General features: G+C 41.0%; 2 protein-coding genes across 4 annotated transcripts in view; one reads left to right on the forward strand and one right to left on the reverse strand.

Moving 5' to 3' along the window:
• The first annotated feature begins 371 nt into the window (after positions 1-371).
• Positions 372-11,996, forward strand: psme3ip1 (proteasome activator subunit 3 interacting protein 1). 3 transcript variants are annotated; one of them, XM_017691239.2, is made up of 9 exons: positions 372-434; positions 3,111-3,199; positions 3,330-3,452; positions 3,612-3,710; positions 6,012-6,133; positions 8,433-8,569; positions 8,956-9,038; positions 11,113-11,268; positions 11,636-11,996. In XM_017691239.2, the coding sequence occupies exons 3-9, from the start codon at positions 3,338-3,340 to the stop codon at positions 11,638-11,640; spliced, it is 717 nt and encodes a 238-aa protein (XP_017546728.1). In that variant the 5' UTR covers positions 372-434; positions 3,111-3,199; positions 3,330-3,337; the 3' UTR covers positions 11,641-11,996. The 3 variants fall into 3 exon arrangements, with proteins under 3 accessions (XP_017546728.1, XP_017546719.1, XP_037395824.1); XM_017691230.2 differs by lacking the exon at positions 11,636-11,996 and having other exon boundaries at positions 11,113-11,556; XM_037539927.1 differs by lacking the exons at positions 372-434; positions 11,636-11,996 and having other exon boundaries at positions 2,689-3,199; positions 11,113-11,556.
• A 210-nt stretch (positions 11,997-12,206) lies between these two features.
• The window catches only part of cpne2 (copine II), a 50,111-nt gene continuing 38,579 nt past the window's right edge, over positions 12,207-23,738 (reverse strand). Inside the window, exons 15-16 of the mRNA XM_017691217.2 lie at positions 13,389-13,625; positions 12,207-12,752 (exon numbers count right to left, since the gene is read on the reverse strand). Of these exons, the coding sequence (XP_017546706.1) occupies positions 12,645-12,752; positions 13,389-13,625 (345 nt within the window). The 3' untranslated portion in view covers positions 12,207-12,644. The remainder of the gene's footprint in view (positions 12,753-13,388; positions 13,626-23,738) is intronic.

A 23,738-nucleotide genomic window follows, 5' to 3' on the forward strand; every position in this document is an offset into this window, starting at 1 on the left:
CAGCTGCGCTATTTATTTTTAAAATATAAAATAGAAAATTTATATAAATTTAAAATATATATATTTTTTATTTAACATATAAAATTCGTACAGGAAGCTGGCGAAGCAGCAGAATTTCGCTCGTCGCATTAGTTAGTAATATTAGTAGTAACGTATTAGTTACCAGTATTGTACCACTGAGTCAATAACATATTTCTAAATAAAAGTTTTTAAATAAAGGTCCGAGCAAACCTGAAGCACAGGAAGCCGTGAAAATAAGGATTCAAATATTGTTTCTGGGAATTATGCTTCACGTTGTATATGCACGGCTTCCTTACTAAAAATGACAAACTCCTATAAAAACTACATTTCCCATCATCTTTCATTCGTAGGAATTACATTGGATGGGTAACCCAGTAACACGGACAGAGTTGACAGTGGCACAAGAGCGGATGGTAAATATAGCTCTTTTCTCTGTGCTGTTCTTTGCGCGAATATCCTTAAATAACTTCTGGAACAGCTTTTAGACTTGTTAAGCCCTTGTCCGTGAGCAGGTTAGGCAGCGATTTGTTATTATTGTGTTGTTTAGCTGCTCGTGGTTTGTTTATATGTGCGAGCTAGCCTTACTGTCCGCTGTACCGCTAGCAGTGCGTTAGCAGACGTCTGGGTTTACAAGATAAGTAAGCGCAGTAAGTAAACCGCTCTGCCAGGGAAACGCCGTGTAACATTATATATACTTTGCGTAGGGTTGGCAGAATAATTTAGACGTTTGACTGTAGACTCAGTTCTTAACTCCAGCTTGCGTTGGGTTTAACGTAGCTTAGCTCGCTAGCATTAACAGTAACGTTACCCGACCTGGTGGCGTTAACCGGACAGCGTTAACCGGCTGTGCTGTTTATGGGCAACAATATTACACTAGTTCTGTTTTATGAAGACTTCTTTGGCCAATTATGATTTATTGCTTGCGATTTAAAGGCATTATGTCCATATCTATGGCTGAATATTAGGCGGCTGTGACGAGACGGGTAATGGTTGGTTAGTGTAGTGGGTAACACCTCTGCCTTCTATGCTGTAGACTGGGGTTCAGTCCCCCACCTACACTATACCAATAAGAGTCCTTCGGCAAGACTCCTAACACCACCTCCTCTTACCTGTGTAAGCTGATCAAACTGTAAGTCGCTCTGGATAAGAGCGTCAGCCAAAATGCCGTAAATGTAAAATAAATGAGACTGCTGCTTTATCTATTAGCTGTACTAGGCGTTATTGTGCATCTATACACTTAGAAAAGATGGTTACTGAATGGTTGTTTAGTAAAGGCAATAGTTCTATTTGGAACCTTGGAGTAGTTCTACATAGAACCATTTTTATGCTTGAATGGTACTTCGCGTGGTGAAACGGTTCTAGGTGTAGAATGCATTGTATATGGTTTTTGCTTGCTTGTAATAGTAACAGAACGTTCTCCATCAATCTGAAGAACCATTTCACCATGTAAAGATCGATGTAATCATGAAATGGTTCTATTATAGAACTCTTGGTTCTAAATAGCACCATTGGCTATATTAAAAAAAAAAAACTTGAAGAGTCAAGTCAAGAGGCTTTTATTGTCATTCTGTCTATGTAGAAGTACACAGTGGAGTGAAATTACGTTCCTTCAGGAACAACACAGAGCAACAAGGAACAAAAGTACAAAGTGCGACCGTGCAGACAGAGTGTGCAAACAAAAAATTAAGCTAGAAACAATATAATAAATATGATAAATTAAGACAGGATAAACAGACAAGACAGTGCGTCACCGAAACAGCACTCATTCTCGTGGAATAAGATGCAGAGATATTTAACATGCTGTGATCTGTGAGTCACGCAGTCAGATGACAGACATAAACACAGCAGTTGCTGCGGTAGAAAAACCAAACCTGAGTAAAACAGTGAAAACACAGTGTAGCAGCAATGTGCCAGATAGTGCAGGTAGAGCATCAAAAGAGTTTGTGTGTGGAGTGTGTGCATGAGGGGAGGCCAGGGTTAGCTCAGTCCTTGTGAGTTTAAGAACCTGATTGCTTGAGGAATAAAGCTGTTGCAGAGTCTGGCAGTGGTGGCACGGATGCTCTGATACCTTCTGCCAGACGGCAGCAGTGAAAAAAGTCCGTGTGAGGGATGGATGGGGTCGTCCACAATGCTGGTGGCTTTCCGGATACAACGTGTGGTGTAGATGTCCATGATGGAGGGGAGAGATACCCCGATCATGGACATCTACACCACACGTTGTATGGTGTTGAACCACCTTTTTTAAGTGTGTGCCTGCAGACAGGCATGGTGTTTAAAGTTTAGATATGCCAACCAAAGGCAACCTCAGTTGGTCAAATGGCCGGGTATAAATTGTATCAAAGATATATTTTCCATTTTTATTTTCATCTTTGAATATTCAGTAGCACAGAAGTATTTGGACATTTGTGCCAAACAAATGAATTATGCTGATTGTTTTAGGAAGCACAATGTCAAAATCAAATGGCATTTATTTTCGAAAAGATTATTTATAGACTGTTTTTTTTTTTTTTTTTGCATTCTTTTCTGAGTTCTTAATTCCATTAATGAGCACTGCTTTCTTTGTGCTTTACTATACTCTTAGTGCAGTCTGGTTGCAGTTCTTCTCCAGGCTTTCTCCGCACAAAGAGTACCATTGGATGGATGTTGTGCCAAGTCTTTTTAAGTGAAACAGACGTCGTTCTGTTGAACATTTTATGAAGTAACTTAAAGAACTTCATGAAGTGGTTAAAATGTCCAAATACTTCTTAAGGCTGCTGTATAAAAAGCTTTAGAAATAGTTGTGTATTTGTTCCCCTTTGGTCTGTTCAGCAGGCCAAAGTCTGAAATGTCAGTTTTTAAGTCATCTCTGAAAATGCTGTGTAGTAGTTCAGTCTGCCACTAGAGGGAGACATTCAGCCTTGTTTCCATTTTAAAGAGGGGGCTCTAGTTCATCTGTAAACTCGGGGATGGGTTTTAGGCAAATCACAGTGTAATGGTACAGTTGTACAAGCCGTGGTTGCATTTTGTTTCTGTCGTATTATTAAATGTTTTACAGAACTGTTGCATTACGTTGTGTCATTATGCTATGGGCCCTCTCAATCTTTATTCAGTTTTAATGCGCAGAAGCTGTTGACTTCATGAACTGGACGACTTCATGAACTGGATTTGGTGTTCCACTTGGTAAAGCTGACACAGTGAGGTAATTTTGGAGGAGTTCTGGAAAGCTGTTCTGGCGCTCATTGATGATTTACACTGGGCAGATTTCTTTAGGCCTCTGTGTGCTCAGAGTTTATGCTGGGTTACTTAAGTTAGGTCTGTTTTCACTGAAGGCGCTACCATGGCGGATGGTGTGGACCTCAGCCGAAAGTTTGTTTCTGAGTCAGAGTTAGAGGAAAAGAGGAAAAGACGGCAGGAGGAATGGGAGAAAGTCCGGAAGCCAGATGATCCTGAAGGTAAGACGGTCTCTGTGCCCGTTTAAAAATAAAAAGGAACGACGCTGTGAATTCCAGCGTTTTTAACAGCTTTGTGCAGCAAAAAGAACTCCATGACATCAGCTTCTCCTACACTGTGTCTGTGTGTGTGTGTGTCTATTTATTTGCACAATCTTAAAGAGGTCCCAGAGGAGGAGTATGATCCTCGATCCCTGTATGAGAGGCTGCAGGAACAGAAGGAGAAGAAGCAGGAAGAATATGAGGAACAGTTCAAATTTAGTAAGAACTCCCTCCACCCTTGGGTTTTGCTTTCTTGTTTTACCGAACTATGATTGCTGCCTCTCAGATTAGTCTCTGTAGATCTTTATCTGACCCCATTTAGGCTCTATGATCACATAAGTCTGAGAGAGATTGTGTGAGTGAGTGTGTGGCAGGGAATGTGTGTTTGGGGGTTGTCCATGAATGTGAACAGATGGGAGCCATGTTTTGGTGGAGAGTAGGAACTGGTCTGTTCTTGTGGCCGCTGACAGGAGACTGGCATGCTCTTAGCAGCTCCTCTCCTTCTCCGTATCCCTGGAGACAAACCCATCGCCAGTCTCCCTGGCGACCAGCGGCTCCTTCGCTTGCTCTCAATACAGAGTTAATTTGAGGGCAGATTGCTTGATCTGCGCAAAAAACATACAAGGCCTCCAGCGGTCATTTCAAAGGGTCATGCTAGCGAGGAGCAAATAGGAGTCTGATTTTTCTGACACTTAAGGATATATATATGTGTTTGTCTCAGACTCATCGGACTGCTGTCCTGTGAGATACTAACAGACTTAAATGCTAAGGAGCTCAAAGAAAAATTTAGAAGCACAGACATTATGTTCTAAATATTATTTATTCAAAGTAATCTCATGTTCAGTGCAGACATATGTGCGAAAAACATAACCACAATTGGATTCTGATAACAGTGTTCACATAAATCAAAGGGCCCTATCATGAGGAGATTGCAAGTTCCATCTTCATGGATGCAATCTGTGGCTAAATGTCCAAGAGAACATAATTGGCCTTGCTCTCTAGGTGGGTAGGATGGCCCTCACTCTCCCCCAGCACTCAGGAGCATGCACCCATCGCAGGTGTCTGTGAATTGATGTAACAGAATTGGCAATTAGTGTCCTACTCCGAGTGTGTTGAGCTGTGATGATGTTGCCTTAGCAGCAGTTTGAAAAGATGCAGTGACAGGCTTCATGTGTCCCTGAGGAAGCTTGGACCTAGAAACCTAGTTGGCAGGTGAAATAAGACACAACTAAATTGTGTCTTTTGAAGAAAAAGGAAAAAAAAGTAATAAAAATGAAACCTATTACATTAGTCACTCAGCTTGAAGTGATGTGTTTCTTTGTCAAATAAGGGCATAAAGGCATCTGTTTTAGCTGGAGCTAGTCAGAACAGCGGGTATCATTTACTGACCATCCTTAAGAAGAAATTTCTTCTTGAACTCGCACAGTTTTCACAAAGATTCTGACATTCACCAGTGTTTTCTTATCTGCACACACTGAAGCACGTAAACGTGTGAACAGTTTAAGAACATGTCATGAATCTGACGTAGACTTTTTGTTAGGACCTTTCAGGAACAAGTTTAAGAAAAATCTTAGGATCTTAGGAAATTATGGGTGAATAAGACGCAGTATTAGATGAGGACTCCCTAACCAGCATTCAAAAAGCAACATATCGCTGCTGTCGGAAGAAAACCTTGTATCTCCATCTTTGTCGTTTTTTCAGTTTTTGTCATAATTTGAAAAAGTCTGTTGTCCTTTACATTATGTGTAAATTTCATGATGAATGGACCAAAAGAAACGACCCAAAATTACTTAGAAAAAATTCTGGTTCCACTGACTTACATTAAAAGTAAAGTATGTTTTTTTCCTTCTCCTGTAAAGTTACCATTTTGGAGATATGAGGTTTTCATCCGACTAGCAAACTAACTAGCAAATTAACTTTGATTGCTGCTGACCAGTATACCAGCATCCAAAACACAACAGCATGTAGACGTGCATTAATGTTCATCTTTACAGTTTTTAAATCATAAATATGAGCACTGTAGTGTTAAATCCTGTTTAATCTAACTGATGATCAAGCTTATTGCCAGCAGCTGAAGAAAAGCTAACTAGTTAGCTAACTGATTTAAACACTTTTCTGAAACTTAAGACATCATATTAAATACATTAACCCAGAAAAAAAGTAATGATCTTACCTTAGAGCCAGCACAAGTCTGCCTGATGGTAGCTTTCCAGTTGATCTGTGTGTGATCCAAAACCTTTTCAGCTTCAGAAATGAAGCAAAAACTACCCTGTAAATGATCAGGAGGGAGTATGTAAGGCATTATATGTTCCTCAGTAAAACCCTTTCAGCTCTTGGTGTGCTAATTCTGACTTATGCCAGCATCCTTCTTGCTGCAGGTTTGTTTTGAGAAGTTTTGTCACGGTGTATTTCCTTTGCTTGATGGAAAAAGGAATGTTTAGAGATGACTGTGAGTGGCTGAGAGGCATGTCGGTCATTACTTCGCCAATAGTCAATTGCGCTTCTGGTTTCTCTCCACAGAGAACATGGTAAAAGGTCTGGATGAGGACGATACTAACTTTCTGGACGAAGTGTCACGGCAACAGTCTCTTGTTGAGAAACAGAGGAGAGATGAAGAGCTACAAGAGATCCAGGAATATAGGATATCCATTTACTTTCAAATGCACACACACTGCATGCCCCATCACACAACTTTTGAAGAGCTGCCAAGGAGTGGTGCTCTCTGTCTGACTCTGCTTGCTCTCTTGTGTTCGTTAAGCTGTTGGTGGAGATGCAGCTGTCAGATGCACTGGTTGTCAGGTCAGCGGAAGGCCTCTTGCACCTTGTTAGTGCTCACATTCATAAACGAGGCAGCCCATAGTGGGACTAATGCTCGAGAGGAGCCAAGTATGGTTTGAAAGGAAGGCAGCGGACACTTTGCAAATGTTTGAATGATAATACAGAAATGGTTAATGTGGAAAGGAAAGCTTGGTTTAATTAGGTCCCCATGCACTCCGTTCTTAACGTTGTTCTGAGGACAGTTCCCATTCATTCATATGTAGTTTAAAAGTATGTCAGATCCCATAGAAAGAGCATGATGTGCTCGTTGTATAGAATGGTGAATTTGGTCAACAGCGTAATAGACACAGCACTTATGTAATATAAATGTTGGCTCCAAAAAGTACATGGCCAATATTTAAACATTTGTAAAGATTACTGTTATTTAGGTCAGCACATAGCTTTATATTGCAAAGCACAGCATTATATTGATGGTAGACTCTTTGTGTGGAAAAAGCCAAGAGAGTAATTCCAACAGGACCACACAGCAGGGGGTGGTTTTCTTACTCGGACCCTCCCGGAATTTGTGATCTTGCGATCATGAGAATTCACACAGTCCTTGCAGTATTTGTCAGAACTCGCAATCAGCGTGTAAATCTGTGAAGCATTAGCATAAAAATGAAGTGTGCAGCGTCTATGAAATGTGCCGGGATGCCTCAGTCTTAGCCGGACTGCCACACATAGCCGGAGTGTCTGATAGCTAAGCTAAAGTGGTCACAACTACTCTGATTTTGTTTTCCTTTCTGATTGCTTATCTGCATATCCGTGCAAATGCTTCTGTGTCTCTTTTCAAGGAATTTCCTGCTCCTTTGCTCTGATTGTGCTTTTGGTAGTACTATAGCGCTGGATTGAAACACTTACAGTATAACATCTTTAATAGTTATTCACTAGTTTTATTTGAAGCATTTAGTAGCTTTTAAGCGAGATTTCTTCACATATTGGCCGTCACTTGCCAGTTTGTTTTCCACCTGCTATTGCACATCACATTAAAACGCCGGTCTGTCGCTGGTTAATTTGCGTGTCAGTCGAACGTTGCTTTCCTGTCAAAGTAGGCCGTTCTTATTCTTTTGGTTAACATAGAAGTGTCGTCTCTTGTGAGTGTGAAGCCGTGGATAACAAGTCACATTTCACAGATAGCCATTTCATCTAAAGACAGGACATTTAGTTTACTTCCTATTTGTTTTGGCAGAAATAAACTAGGCTGGGGGCTGCTGAGTTTGAGCTGTATTAGTACTTAAGCACTGTGTTTCTGTGCTTTGCATCAAGATCACATACACTTAATACAAAACTGGCACATACTAATTTATGCAAAGCTGATTGCACTTTCCTAATTTTGCTGGCACCAGGAGCTGCTGTGGTTTGTTAGAAACTAAGATAGTGCTTGCTCATAATCACATTATGTAGACATCATCCCCATCATGAAACGAGTGACATGATAGTTCGGAGAGCAGAAATACTCTTCTCTGCTGCCAATCAGGTATGCCTGTGCATAGAAGGTTGGGGGATGCGTTGTCGTGGCAACGGAACCCTTCGGCGGGCATGCAGGAACGATAACGGTGTGTAATGGCACTGCTGAGAGCTGTGAAGTTCTGCTCCTCAGTGTAATGTAGCAGTATGGCCTATTTCAACTGGCCTAGCCCCCAGTGGTTGGAGGTTTTTCTTAGATTTAAGTGTGTCACAGTTTCAGGACGTTTCAAGGGAAGTTGGTCAGAGAAAAAGCAGCTCTTGGTTTGAGCGGCAGGAAAAGTGTAGGTTCGCTTCAGCGGTTACTGGTTGCTTTTGTGTCTCTGGGGTGGAACATTTAATTGAAACTGTTCAGTCTGTTCCAGTTCAGTGTGGGATAGCACTGCTCTATCAGTACCTTAATCTGAGAATCGGTTGAAATGATCAGTGTCAGCAGATATCTTGATAACAGTGCTTACTTCTGACCTTTTACAGTGCTTGATCCTTGGCAAGTGCCCCAATGTTATTTGTTTAGCTAGAAGAAAAGGCCTGACTTTTGTTTGGTGTTTTTTTTTTTTCCCCTTTCCAGTGATGGTTTGCGTTCAGACAGTACCATGCATGTCTATATGAGTGTACCTGTAGTCCATATCAGCAGAAGTGTCCTTAACTGCTGGTCCTCACAGCGCTCTGAAGAAGCTGGCTGCTGGCGAGAGTCAGAAGAAGGAGTCGGAGAAAAGAGCAGGACCCAAACCCCCAGAGCACAAAACCAGCCACCTGTCGCAGGCACACCTACTAGCTGGGGCAGTCAAACGGCGCAGGTGAGGGCTGGTGAATAGGTGGGAGACTGGGAGGAAAGGCATTTTTACATGCCTGACAAAGTTTGGAACAAGTTCTACCTTTGCACTCGGCACTGCATGCTTCAGATAAATGCTGTCATTGTGCTCAAATATGATAACGAAATAGAAAATTGCAGCATACGCCCATAAAACCCACTTAGATTTAACCTTTCTTTGGTGCTAATTCATTTTGTTCTGATTCCCATGACTCACATGAACCACTTATCATTCTGCCATCCTCTTAGTTGAAGCACTGCAGACACCCAAAGCTGAACTGCAGCAGGTTTATGACAGCTGGGTTTTGTGGGAATTTAAAGCTGGGTTTTAGGCATCCATTCACTGCTGTTTGGTCTTTTGTCTGCCTGCAGTTCCTCTCAGTCCTCAGAGAGCAGTAAGAAGCAGAAGGTGGAGGAGACGGCGCCGGCAGCAGCAGGCAACGGCAGTCAGACAGGTGGGCAGGGGGCTGGGCTCTTAAGGGAGCCTGTGACTAAAGTGCGAACAGACTGCCGTACTTCATATAACACAAAATATGTTAACAAGCTGAGATTGAGGAGAGTATTTCAGCAGGTTGATCTATAATTTTTTGTGTTCGTACCTGAAAAGCTGTGAGTAAGAGATTAATTGGGTGTTTGTGTAATGCACTGATTTTAAAGCAACAGCAGATCTGCCGAACTTTATGCATTTTGCCTAGCATCTATGCATTTTGACATCAAAGCACGCTGGTATGATTTATCACTCTAAAATACACAAAAAGCTGGTGACACCTTGGAGTTCAGTTGTGCACTTCCAGTTCTCAAGTCTAACAAGAAGCAGCAGCATCGACCAATCACAGCGCTGGGTTAATTCCGCCAAATATCAAGCAGGGATGACAAAATACATAATTTCCATAATTTCAAGCGACTGTAAATTCACGGCAACACAATGTTTTGTTTTGTTTTTTATCCCTCTTGTTCTTCCTCTGGTGCATTTAACTCTTTTTGTAAAAGGCTGGGGTTGACGTGGAAGTTGAAAAAGAGAATTGAGTTCATTTAATGGTGACGTGCCAAACTTGGAAAATATTTAACATTATTAATGTAGGCCTAACATTACATAATTTAACATTACATTGCTAAAGCATGTTAGCAGCTTCTTCTGTGCATCTAAGTTGGCAAAGTAATGTTGTTATACTGTCCGTGTGTCACAGATTGTTAAACAGGACTTTTTGCAGTACTGTATTCATAGTTATTATTGCAGCCACAGCTGTAACCATAATGAGCAGATCATGGCAGGATGAAAAACAAGTGCACATCCCACTGAAATAGCATGACTTACAAATTTACGAGGAGGGGTGTGTGTGTGTGTGTGTGTGTGTGTGTGTGTGTGTGTGTGTGTGTGTGTGTGTGTGTGTGTGTGTGTGTGTGTGTGTGTGTGTGTGTGTGTGTGTGTGTGTGTGGATACAGACAGGAGGAGAGAGAGAACGGCAAACGCTGTGGAACAACCTAACTTGATGAAATGTGATAAGCACTTTTTTTTTTTTTTAAATATTTAAATATATATATATTTTATGCAAAATATTTTCCCAAGCTAGGAAGGTGAAGAATTATATTTCTTATTATTACAGTTCTCTGAAAATGTAGTTGACCAGGCACGGCATGTCTGGTGCTCTAAGGTTGCTTTTTTAAAATTTAGCACTGGAGATACCAACCTAATGTACATATAAGCAATGGAGGCCAACCAATACACCAATTATCACTGGACACACTGTGAGTCTGAATTATCACAGCTCCTCAAAAAGCTGTTAACTAATCTTAACTGTCGATAAACATGGAAAAAAGTACATAGTACTTAAAAAAAGTGCACTGTATAGTTTAAAACAGCTTCAGCAGCCATCTGAATATTGTCTGTACTTTCATGTATTGTTAAAGATGAATATATTTTATCGTGGATGGTGTAACTTCTCTCAAAAATCTCTCGAGAGATTGTTTTAAACACTTGTTTGCAGAATTATTAAATAATTATTTATATTGATGAAATATTATTTATATCATTATTGTGATTAAATGAGTTTGTGATTCAGATTCAGTGCCTTACAGAGGCTTGCCCACTAGACAGCTTTAACACTAGCATGCAGTGATTTTCCATGTATGTTTGGTTTAACTGTAGCGGAAAGTAGATCTCATGTACCAAGTTTCTTTGTTTCATTTGCATATTCTCCAGCATTCTTTGACAGACTGAAAATCCACATTATATTCTTTAGCATCTGAAGTATGTATGCGAGTTTTCCTAGTTGATGTTCTGTTTCTATAGCTTATATGCAGGTGCTGTCTTTCTTCATTGTACACATCTTCTAACCATGGATTAGAATGATGGTAGAAGGAGCAGATAAAGAAAAAAATCATGAGACATGAAAGAGAAATAAAAGAATAATGATTTGCATCACATCTGCATAATATGTATTTAATATGATCAGTTATCAGTCAGAGTCTTCAGTGATCCTACATTCTGTGTGTTTGGTTGTGTGTACATCTTTCCATGTATGTGTTTAGAACAGGAAACAGGTGAGCAGAAGCCAGTACCCAGGGCAGGAGTGGCTCGGACGGGCGTCCTGCATCTGCCCTCCGCAGCGGTGTGCGTGGGCATCCTGCCAGGGCTTGGGGCTTACTCGGGCAGCAGCGACTCAGAGTCCAGCAGCGATAGCGAAGGTAGCGTGGACGGGACCACCTCTCCCATTAAGCGCCACAGGCTCTTCAGATAGACACACAAACCACACAATCACCCACTCTCACTTCTCCCTCATTACCTCTCTGATCTCAAGGCTTAGACTCCCCTTTGCCTTTTCAGCTGTGTGAATCACTATTATTGCTCGCTGTCTTATGACACTATAGACTACGTAATTTGGGCTGTTTCAGTTTTGGCTGTGTATGTTTTTGTTTTAATAAGTCTGTTTCTATATCTGCCTTAATGCTAATTAAAGGCTTCTTGAATGATAACTGCCATTGTGGTCATTGATGTGTTGTGCATTGAAACATGACCCCCTTCCCCATGCTCCCCATATTACATTCCATACAGTTTAAACCTCTGGCGCCTAAACCTGACGATGCCCCCCCACCCATCCCCGCGGCTTCTGCAGTGCTGTTGGCCAAGGGGACAACGACAGACGTCTGAGGATCAAGGAGAAGACTGCTAAATGTCATCACTGAGATATCTCTAATACCATCAGATGAGAAAGCAGACTGATCCAGGCAGTGCTGGTTGGAAGATGTGGGAAAATGTCTTGGTTTACTTTCAGAAGGTTGCTGTTTATCTTAAATACTGCAATGCTAAAAATGCTGGAATTTTTATGAACCGTTCCCTATAAGGATATGAATCTGTAATAGCTGGATGGAACAAGAGAAAGGGAAAAGAAAATAAAAACTGATTTGTCATGTGATTCTGCTTTTTTTTTTCCCCTCTGAGGCTCAGTTGCATTTCAGTGGACTGTGTTAGTGAATCAACTCAAACTAAAACAGATTGGTGCACTGCAGGCTCCATAACACATATTATCACGGTCTTCCAGGTTAAAAGACGTCTTGGCATCAGATGGTACCGTGGGAGCTGTGCATAATGTGATGTGTCTTAAGTCATACACGTCACCACCAGCAACACCTCAATCGAAATTTATTGACCTGAGTACTGTAACGTAATTGACTGACCAAACTGTATAAAAGCAAGAACATCACCATGACCATGATACTATACAATTAACACAAATTACAAAGCACTACAGAAAAAGGTACATAAAACTCTTGTTAATATCATCTCTTAAAACACAGAACAGAAGTATAAAGTTACATTCAGTCAAAGGTTCTCTTCCCTCATATATATTACAGAAGCAGTTAGTGTTTGGCACGAAAAAAACGACCTCACGTTGCATCTTGATAAGGTGGCATATGTAAGCCAATAAATAAAAACATTTATTTATTAAAAACAATTATTTATAGAAAAAAAAAACATGCACTTTTGTCCTTTAAATTGGTCAAGGGTTTTTGTAAACAGTAGATTTTGGCAACATGCAGTGTGAACTCGAGGTCTCAAGCTTTCACTCTGGCAGTGTGTTGCTAGGCGACAGGTTCCTCTGTTTGAAATACTGTGTGACCTGTTGAGGCAGCTCGGCCAGCACTGATTTGGCTAAAGTTTCCTTCGGAGCCTGTGAAAACAGCAAACATACAAAAATAATGCAGTCAAACGCACATCTGATAACACGGTGGGCACTGGAAATTGCTCATTAGATTACTGGAGCTGCTGTCACCTAAACGGTATTGGAGCCATATCAGGCAGGCTGACAGGGCAATGGAGTGGCCAGGACGCTCGGTGCTGCCGTAGCTACTCAAATGAATTTCAATTTGCTGCGAATGGTGCCGCAGGGAGTGCTGTCTGCTCTCTCCTGCTGTTGAGGAAGTCACATGGCCCACAGAACGCCCACTCCCACATCCACGCAAAGCTCTGTTTACGTGTGTGCTCCGGAACTGGAGCCCATCCAGAACAACAAGCAACTATACGAAGCTACGTGGAAGCACCAGCGGTATTGATTAAATGAGTAAGCTGAAACCCTGAGGTCAAATTAAACAGCATAATATTGACAGCGTAATACCTCAGAGCAGCAACCTGTAACCTAACTCTGGAATAATAATGTAGGCCTTTAAAGAGCTGTTTACTTAAATGGGCTCTTATATAACAGTACTAGAGGTGTAAGAGTGTGTGAAGTAGAAGTAGGAGCTTCAGGGACAGAGATTTGAAGATTTTGGAGACATACTGAGAATGAGTGCATGAGAGAAGTACTCACGTTGCGAAAGTCTCTGAATGGGACAAACTGCACTATGTCCCGGGCTGCTTCCTCTCCCGTGTAAGAGCGCAGCACACTAATGTCTCCGTCCAGGAACTCCATAGCCGCAAAGTCGGCATTGCCCACACCAATAATGATGATGGACATGGGCAGTTTGGCAGCTTGCACTATGGCGTGGCGTGTCTCATCCATGTCGCTGATCACACCATCGGTAATGATGAGCAGAGTGAAGTACTGCTGCAGTGGGAGAGAGAGAGAGAGAGAGACAGCAAAAAGGAGAAAGAGACAGAAAGAAAGAGAGAGAGAGAGAGAGAAAGAGACACAGAGAGAGGGAGAGAGAGAGAGAGAGAGAGAGAGAGAGAGAAAGGGAGAGAGAAAGGGAGACAGACAGAGACAGAGAGAGAGAGAGAGAGAGAGAGAGAGAGAGAGAGAGAGACAGCAAAAGGGAGAAAGAGACAGAAAGAAAGAGAGAGAGAGAGAGAAAGAGACACAGAGAGAGAGAGAGAGAGAGAGAGAGAGAGAGAGAGAGAGACAGCAAGAGAGAGAGAGAGAGAGAGAAAGGGAGAGAGAAAGGGAGACAGACAGAGACAGAGAGAGAGAGAGAGAGAGAGAAAGGGAGACAGACAGAGACAGAGAGAGAGAGAGAGAGAGAGAGAGAGAGAGAAACACAGACGCATGAGAGAAGGTCCAAAAGAAGTAAGTACCATGACATAAGTGCATATTCGTTGCTGTCAGAAGAAAACCTTGTATCTCCATTTTTGGCATTTTTCAGTTTTTGACATAATTTGAAAGTGTCTGTTACTCTTTACATTGTTTGTAAATTTTATGATGAGTGGCCTAAAAGAAATGACCCAAATTGACATGGGAAAAATTCTGGCTCCATTGACTTACACTGAAAGTGAAGTACGTTTTTTTCCTTCTCCTGTAAACTTACTATTTTGGAGATACAAGGTTTTCTTACGACAGCAGTGATATACAGTATGTTCTCAGAAAAACTACCATTCAGAGTACAAACATTGTTACCTGGGGGGTACCATCAAGGACACATCTTTAGTACCTTTAATTAGAGAACGAGGGCCCCCATCATGGCCATTCCATCAGCGGAATGGGAATCGACTTTTTTGATTAATTAATACAATCAAATACGATATTTTTTCCTTTAACTCATCAGGTTGAACCCTCACTGTGACAACAGTTCACACCTCAGATGGCTATAAACTGCAACTTTCTTGATAGCTTAAAAATTTAATGTAACTGCCACAGTAAGAAAACAGCATTTAAACAGTCTAAAGTACTTTAATAAATGTCGACTTGCTTGTTAACCTACGCAGATGAGAATCTAGTTTACTTCTGTTTTAGTGAATCACACACGCTTTCAAATGTATTCAGTGTAACTGAAGAAAAATGCACGATTCGACTAGGGAAACCTCGAGAACAGGTGGACATTACGTTTTATGACTACTGTGAAAAGGGCTGCGGTGACCCCATACACCCGTTTGTGATTCCAGGCTTTTTATTGTATTTTTCTTCTTAGAGAGGTTATGAATATGGTGTACTTTAAAACTCACTTAAGGTACAGTATAGGGAGCATCTTGTAGCTTTGGGTTTACATTTACATTGTTTATACCTTCTGGGTCTACAATATTTACCTGCCAGGAAGTGTCTGACAACCTACAATTAAAAAAAATCAACAAATTTTAAACGTGCTCAGTTACTCAGTCATGTATGTTTAAATTACTATTACTACTCATGTTATGCAGTTTGATGGATAATATCAAACATTTTTCTGGAAAAAAAATGCGGTGGAAATATAAGATGTATTTGTTAATAGATCTGCCTTCATATTTTCACATTTCAGCTTTTGTAAATAATTTTTGCTACGTTTTTTATATTAGTATGTCTTGCCCGCTGACCGTCCTGGAGGGTGAACACCAGTGCAAAACTTGGTGAATCCTTCCATTTTACCTTTGCAAACTATCGAAAATGCAGCACAGCTGAGCAGATCAAAACATTCAGAGAAGACAGTCAACTGCTCATCTCTGTCATGCATCCCTAGTACCTGCAATGTTGCATAGCAACAGTGGAGCGATGGACCTCCTTGCCTCCAAATGAGAATACATGGCAGTGACCAAGGGCCAAAGACTTCAAATGGTGCAGCAAGACCTCAAATGTCTTCAAACATGGTTATAGATCTGCATCTCTACACTACAAAGCTGCACCTGAATACGTCTTAGCTCAGAAGAACCGCAACCTAATGTGACAAGTTAGAAATCACAATATTAAACGCAGCACCGCAGCCAGGCCTTGAGTGAGTTGTTAAAGATGAAAGTGTATGTGGAGGCTTCCTTGAAAGATGAAATGTTTGTTAATGCCCAAACATCCCCTACTCGCATTCCAGCAGGCAGGGAGAGGGGGAGGACATGAGTGCGAGAGGAGAATTTACACCGTCACTTTTCTCTCCTCCTGCTGCTGCTTTCCACGGCGGCACTTCCTTAACGCCAGCATTTAGCATGGAGCTTTGCCTCTGCTCAGCGTGCCAGTATAATGAAGCTGTTTTCCAGCTGCACAATTGCTGCTGCTGCACCGCTGCCATGGTGCATTACTTCAGAGTCTTGTGGTACTACTACAGCAAGGGTCCTGATATACAGCCCTGCTGTATGCCCACCCACACACAAATGTCAGAGCAGATCGTGCTCATTTTGCATTACAACAATTGTAAAAACCCGGGTGTGATGTGGGGGTCCTGTGATCATTTAGCTCAGACTGACATTTAACAGGCTTACAGTGCCTTGCGGAAGTATTCACCCCCCTTGGCATTTTTCATGTTTTGGTACCTCACAACCTGGAATTAAAATGGATTATTTGAGGGTTTGCATCATTTCATGTACAGAACATGCCTACAACTCTGAACATTAGATTTTTTTCTTTTTTATTGTGCAGCAAACAACAAATAGCACAAAATATGCATAACTGTTCACCCCCTTGAAGTCAGTACTTTGTAGAGCCACCTTTTGCAGCAATTACAGCTGCAAGTCACTTTGGATAAGTCTCTATGAGCTTGCCACCTCTTACCACGGGGATTTTTTGTCCATTCCTCAAGGCAAAACGTCTCCAGCTCCTTCATGTTAGATGGTTTCCGCTGGTGAACAGCAATCTTCTAGTCTGACCACAGATTCTCAATTGGATTAAGGTCTGGGCTTTGACTAGGCCATTCTAATACGTTTACACTTTTCCCTTTAAACCACTCGAGTGTTGCTTTAGCAGTATGCTTTGGGTCACTGATGGAGGTTCACCTTCCAACAGGACAAAGTCTCAAATCACTGATGGACCGAAACAGGTTTTGCTCAAGAATATCCCTGTATTTAGCACTATCCATCTACCCCTCGACTCGGACCAGTTTCCCAGTCCCTGCTGCTGAAAAATATCCCCACAGCATGATGCTGCCACCACCATGTTTCACTGTGGGGATGGTGTTCTTGGGGTGATGAGATGTGTTGGTTTTGCGCCAGACATAGCGTTTTCCATGGTGGCCGAAAAGTTCAATTTTGGTCTCATCTGACCAGAGCGCCTTCCTCCATACATTTGGGGAGTCTCCCACAAGCCTTTTGGCAAACTCAAAACAAGCCTTCCTATGTTTGTCTGTAAGTAAAGGCTTTTTTCTGGCCACTCTTCCATAAAGCCCAGGTCTATGGAGTGTATGGCTTTTTGTGGTCGTATGGGCAGATACTCCAGTCTCTGCTTAGGAAATCTGCAGCTCCTTCATGGTTACCTTTGGTCTCTGTGCTGCCTCTCTGATTAATTACCTCCTTGTGCTGTCTGAGAGTTTTGGTCAGCGGCCCTCTCTTGGCAGGTTTGTTGTGGTACCATGTTCTTCCCATTTGATGATAATGGATTTGATGGCACTCCGGGGGATCAGCAGAGATTGGGATTTTTTTTTATAACCCAACCCTGACTTGTACTTTTCAACAACTTTGTCCCTGACTTGTTTGGAGATCTTGGTCTTCATGGTGGTGTTTGGTTAGTGGTGCCTCTTGCTTAATGGTGTTGCAGCCTCTAGGGTCTTTCAGAAAAGGTGTGTATATACTGACAGATCATGTGACACTTATATTGCACACAGGTGGACTTCATTTCACTAAGCATGTGAAGATAATCGGTTGCACTGGAACTTCATAGCAAAGGGGGTGAATACATATGCACATGCCAATTTTCAGTTTTTTTATTTCCAAAGATTATATATATATATATATATATATATATATATATATATTTTTTTTTTTTTTTTTTTCTCCCCTCATTTCACTTAGTCTAATCTGTGCAGACGCATCACATACAACACGCATACAAAAACATTTAAATACAGGTTGTAATGTAACAAAATAGGTAAAAAGCCATGGGGGGGGGGGGTGAATACTTTCGCAAGACACTATATATATTTGTTTTCTATGTTCTAGTGTGACCTAAATAAGCTCTGTTACAGTGCGGAAGCTTTTCTTCTTTGGCGAGTTCGAGTCACCTCTTCTCTCCACTGAACCAGTAAAAGAGACCCCGAGTATTTCCTATCTATAACTCCATTATTCCTGTGGAAACGTCTCACCGAGTCCTCTTCTAACGCTAATTGCATTGTGGAAAAATCTAATTTTTTCCTTCATCTTTTTCTCCCGCATATCCAATCCATGGCTGATTTTTTCTAAAACTGTGAGGAAAAGACTTTTCTTTGAGCCACTGCGAAACTAAATGAATAATCAGATAAGCGATTGCCTGTTCAAATGCTTATCTTTCCTTTCACTGTAACACAACCCTGATAATAACGACAGGACAATCAAAGGCCATTATGCACAGTTCTGTGGAAAGCTATGCAAAGTGGTCATGTGGAAAGGAAACGCAGAGCAGGCCAAGGCTATGCCCCACTCCCTGCCCTTAGGGCATAATGTGATGCTGAGAAGCCATGAGCAACAGTTTCTGTGGGCACTGAGTCAAGCTTCCCCACTGTCCTCACCCAGGGCAGAACAGAAAGAGACAAGCTGCCTTGCTGTTCTATGCTACACACACACACACACACACACACACAGTTAAACACACATATTGAAAGACATCTTGAATGCCTGAAGTAGTACCGTCACAAAGATTATCATGTTATATTGCTTTCTTAAAAAAACCTGGTGAGAAGAATTCAGCCAAATTTTTAAAAAATCATTGCATATTTCAACTGTTAAGATGTAAACAAAGTCGTACAGAGTTTTGATGTGAAACGGTGCGCTATAGAGAACTGATCAAGCCTTAGTTTGTTTTACAGTGGTGGTGATATTCCTTTGCTATCCAAAGGGCATCAGACAGCAAATTCACAACCATAGAACCTTATAGAACCACTAAACACTTCGGTCATCTGGTTCCTGTCACTACTGTTGGGAACAATTCTGACTCTGTAAGTTGTTCTATGTTGGTGCATTTCACATAAAACCTCTCTGAATGACCTTTTCATTTACTATTCTTACTTAATTAATAAATTATTATATAATAATTATTATAATATTAATAGATCTGCACATTTTGTACATACTGACTAACGGTAAGAAATACAAGTATGCTAGTGTAAAAACTGACAGCTGACACACAGAGGACCTTTTAGGCAGTTCTCTATAGGTAGCATCCAACATAAAACCACAGGTAGGATAATTGGATCGACTAAATCATTTTATCAGAAAATATTACTAGCATTGAAGCTCTAGGTAGGATCATTTGAGAGCCTAAGGAAGCCCATGAGAACATACTACCAGCATTGAAATGCGTAGGTAGTACACTTTAAAAGCCTAAATCCCCTTATCAGAAAATGTTACCAGCATTAAAAGAATAATTAGGATATTTTGATAGCCTAAATCACCTGATCAATGGGGTAAAGAGGTCATTATAAGCTGAGTCCATACTAAATTAACATTAAAAACACAAGAAGTTGGAAGCACCAAGTTACTACTATACCAATGGCATGTGCAGGCTCATTAGGACTGCTCGATGGGTAATATACATCGTTAGAACACCAACTCTACCTAATAAGTAACACAAGCAGCTGCTCAGAGCCGCCTAACAATTTCTGGATTATTAGTGTACCATTATATTGCTTAAGAAACTTGAGTGAGGGGAAAAAAGCAACTAGTTAATCATGTCTCAAAAATAATCTGGACCTGGTTTGAAAAAATGGAAAAAAGCTTAAGGATCAAGCTATACTTTGTACTTTTTTGCTGTTTTTGGTTTGGCTCGTTTAGCTCTGCCCTTTGTTGGGCAACGAGAAGTAGTGGATCTGGGGTCTATCTAATGAAGAAAGTTAAACTCTCTGATTTTCACCATCACAAAACCTGACAAACAAATGTGGGTAACATGTTTTACATCGGTTAACGACTTTCTCTGTTAGCCCTGGTGTAGATACTCAGGCTGTGATTAATTCTAGGTTTAGATACTCAGGCTGTGATTAATTCTAGGTGTAGATACTCAGGCTGTGATTAATTCTAGGTTTAGATACTCAGGCTGCGATTAATTCTAGGTTTAGATACTCAGGCTGTGATTAATCCTCATGTATGTGCACATGAAAGTGAGATGTACAGACGCACAGCCAATTGTGTGAAACATGAGAAGTCGCCAAAGAAGATAAATAAGACATACTATCTAAATATGTATTAAGTCAAGCATTTATAACAGCAAAGAAACATCACTGTCACCACTGCCATCAGAGTTAGAACCAACTTTGCTTAAAGTTAACTTGGTAAGCAAGAAATACTGCATTGTGAGACAAACCTCTGGATCCAGAATGCTGAGAAGGTGATCCATTAGAACCCCAAACAAATCATCACCAGTAATACACTATTAGTAGTTACACAACTGTTGTAAATTTATGTATACAGTGTATGTATACAATGTATACAGATTTTGGTAGTCACTGTTATTAGTTAGCATCTAATTTTATAGTACGTCAGCTAGCAAAATGAAGAGCCCCCCAAAATTCCTGCTTAGGGTCCCCAAAAAAATAGAGCTGGCCCTGCTTTCAGATCTACACAATACACACACACAAACACACACACACACCTGTAGCAGCTTCTAACCGCTGGGCTCCAGTCATGTCCGTTTTCCCTACCATCATCTCCTCCCACACAAACCAAGTCTCTTAGATATCCTCCAGCCTCCCACCCTCTTGCCCCAGACTGCTTCCCCTGCAAGGGGCCACCAGTTCTGGGCTGTGTACGACAGTAGTCCACCATCTCCTGCTGGGCCCTCTCTGAAGTCTGGGCCTTTAATGTGCTAACAGTGGGGCTCATTAGTACCTCATTATCCCAGTTAGAGGGCCACGTACACACTGTTGCATACAGGGAACATATAGATACAAGCAGTCCACCAAGTCGGTGCTCAGGAGAACTATACTACACACCAAGTGGTGTATTCAATACATCAGTGTTAACACACTCAAAAAAGCTATTATGTAATCCAGCTAGTGGGAAAGAAATTGTTCTCAGATAGCGTGCAATAACATTTGTAAAAGTGGTGCCAGCAGTTTGGTAATGTGTCATATTTAAGCAATCTTTTGTACATTTTTCCTGCTTTTGTTTTCTACAGAAGCATTGCTCCCCTCCCACTAGCATAGATTCAAAGACTCTCTCTCTCTCTCTCTCTCCTTTTTTATCTCTTAGGGGTGACAGGGTACAATTAAGGACAAAAAGCACTCAAGGCCTTCTTGAAGGAGGTTAAATAATAACTATTATGTCCTCCTACCCGGCAAAATGCATTAGTCACAGAGCATGTGCTTGGCTTTAGACAATGAGAGGTCATCTTTCTAGAGCTGCTGCGCTGACCTGGGCGGCGCTGCTGTTGTCCTAAGCATGTAGCAAAGCCTCTGTCCACTGCCTGATTTGGACATAATGCTTCATAATGCTTAGAATGACACGTTATCTGTGTCGGACAGGCGATTACGTACCCCCAGTGCCAATCTTTCGCTATACTAAACGCTCTGTGGTGGAGCCATAATCAGAATCCTCCAACTGTTTACCTGGGTTCTGTCTGTAATGATGTTTTCTGCAGCAACAAAAGCATCCCCCTCTCTGTTTCTCTCGCCTCATCTCAGGCTGGCCGCACTGCTGGCCAGCAAACAGAGCAGACCTGAGGGCTCTGCCTCATTAGTCATTAAAACCCATGAACAACGGGGGTGGGGGTGGGGGGGGGTTTGGGGAAGAGAACATTTGTTCACTGAATCAGCCTCTATAAATAGCTTTAATTGAAAAGAGATTTTAATGGCCGTTCTCCCATTGGGCTGGTAATAAGAGCAGGGAGAAACTGCGAGTGCCTGCGCCCGTTCAAAGAGCCTCAACTGACTTTGAACTGACAACCAGAGGCACATTTTGTGAGATTTCGTACGGAGCAATTAGACGCTGCCAGTGCAGGGTCAGCTCTGGCATATGATTACATGGGTGCGCTCACACATGTATGCACCTCCTGAGCATACCATTGGTCAACTCACTTCTAAATAAACATACTTCATTTGCATATGCACACTGCTCAAACAGGGTTGGCTTTAAGATGACTCAATCACAGGCACTTGTACACCCATGCAGGGAAGAGAGAGAAGCCCCATAGCGTACTCCTAACAAGCTGCACATCCAACAACTTGATAATGAATCTCTACTTGAATTCATGCTTTACTATGAAGAGTGCCTTCAGAGATGTGGCAAGATGCAAATCATATGACACAACAGGGAGCTTTTGATTTGGCAGATACTTAAGTAACTGGACAGCAACTTAAATTTTGTTTTGACTCATTTGACGCACATAGCACGCTGGATTGAAATGAAACAAGTACTATGAGGCTGAAGTACATACTGTCAGCTTTAATTCAAGGCTGGAAAAAAACAAAGAATCAAATACCTATTGTGCTGGTGTTCGTTTCATTATTTAGTATTGATAAGCTTAGTCTTTAAACGCTTTTGAACTCAGGAGAATTAAAACTCTCGTAGATTCCTAACAAATTTTTTTTTAGAACTAAAACCAGGAGATGCTGGTGCTTAACAATAAATGCAAATCATGTAACGTTCAAGGTTTAACACAGCCCCTCATCCCCCTGTGCTTTTACAGTTCACTCCTTTTGAGGAGTGAACTGTAAAAAAAACAACTAGAGCAAGATAAGTTAGTGAAAGATGGCAAACCATGCAAAGGCCATGCCATATGAAATACATAATATCCATACTCATTAAACCACTCAGTGACCCCTAGCGCAGGGCTGTAGCTAGGATGAAAATTTTAGTGAGGTAATTTTGTACAAAAGTGACCTACATCTCACTGTGAATAAACTGTTGAATATTTATTACATCAACTGTCAGTTTCTCCTCAATTTGTTCCCTGTAACTGCTCCACTGTACCAACCCATATCTGTTATGCACCTTTTCGTTTTGTTGGTTCCTTTTCCATCCACTCATTCTTTTATAAACTGCTGTTACTGTTTCCAGACATTGATTTAACTCATTAACCAGTTCCAATCCATTTAATCATTTAATGAATGATTTAAAAACTATTTATTTACATGTTTTTTTAGGCTGAAAATACACGGTGAATACTATACTAAATCAGATTTTATTTTATTTACCTGCTCTTCTTTTTTTTTCTCTAACATCTCAATCCTGACTGATTGCTGAAAAAGTACACAATGAACATATACTCTATATTTTATATAAATATATATATATACTGCGATGGACTGGCGACCTGTCCAGGGTGTATCCTGCCTTCCGCCCGATGACTGCTGGGATAGGCTCCAGCTCCCCCCCGCGACCCTGACGGAGAAGCGGCTTAGAAAATGGATGGATGGATATATATATATATATATATATATATATATATATATATATATATATATATATATATATATAGTCTCTACCAAACTCTAGCTTACAGGAAATCTAGGTTACTCATACAGTTAATGAGAAAAATAAAAATACAGCCAATTGTATGTTGATTTCTTAATTATGTTACATAATGCTACATCATCAATATGATAATTAACAGTGAATTTTGTTCACTGTTCAATTTTGTTCATGTTGGTTGGAGTATGTTGAAGTAACACAGTACAACTTTAATTTTTCATTTAATGGCTAATGTAGCAGCTACTGGACCTGGCCAAAGAATGTTGACTTCACTAGCAACTTTATGAGAGGTCTAAATAAAAAATATGTATAATCTGTTAATTACCTTCATAAACCGTTACATTTATATCACAGCTATGTCGTATGTTATAGTATGTGTGTTGTATACCTTAACATCTCGAGATGGCAAAGTTGCTCTGGGCAGCGTAGCGTCTAATACAGAGAAGCAGAGCAGGCTGTT

The sequence above is a fragment of the Pygocentrus nattereri genome, chromosome 7, assembly GCF_015220715.1.
Source record: "Pygocentrus nattereri isolate fPygNat1 chromosome 7, fPygNat1.pri, whole genome shotgun sequence".
In the NCBI taxonomy this organism is placed as follows: domain Eukaryota; kingdom Metazoa; phylum Chordata; class Actinopteri; order Characiformes; family Serrasalmidae; genus Pygocentrus; species Pygocentrus nattereri.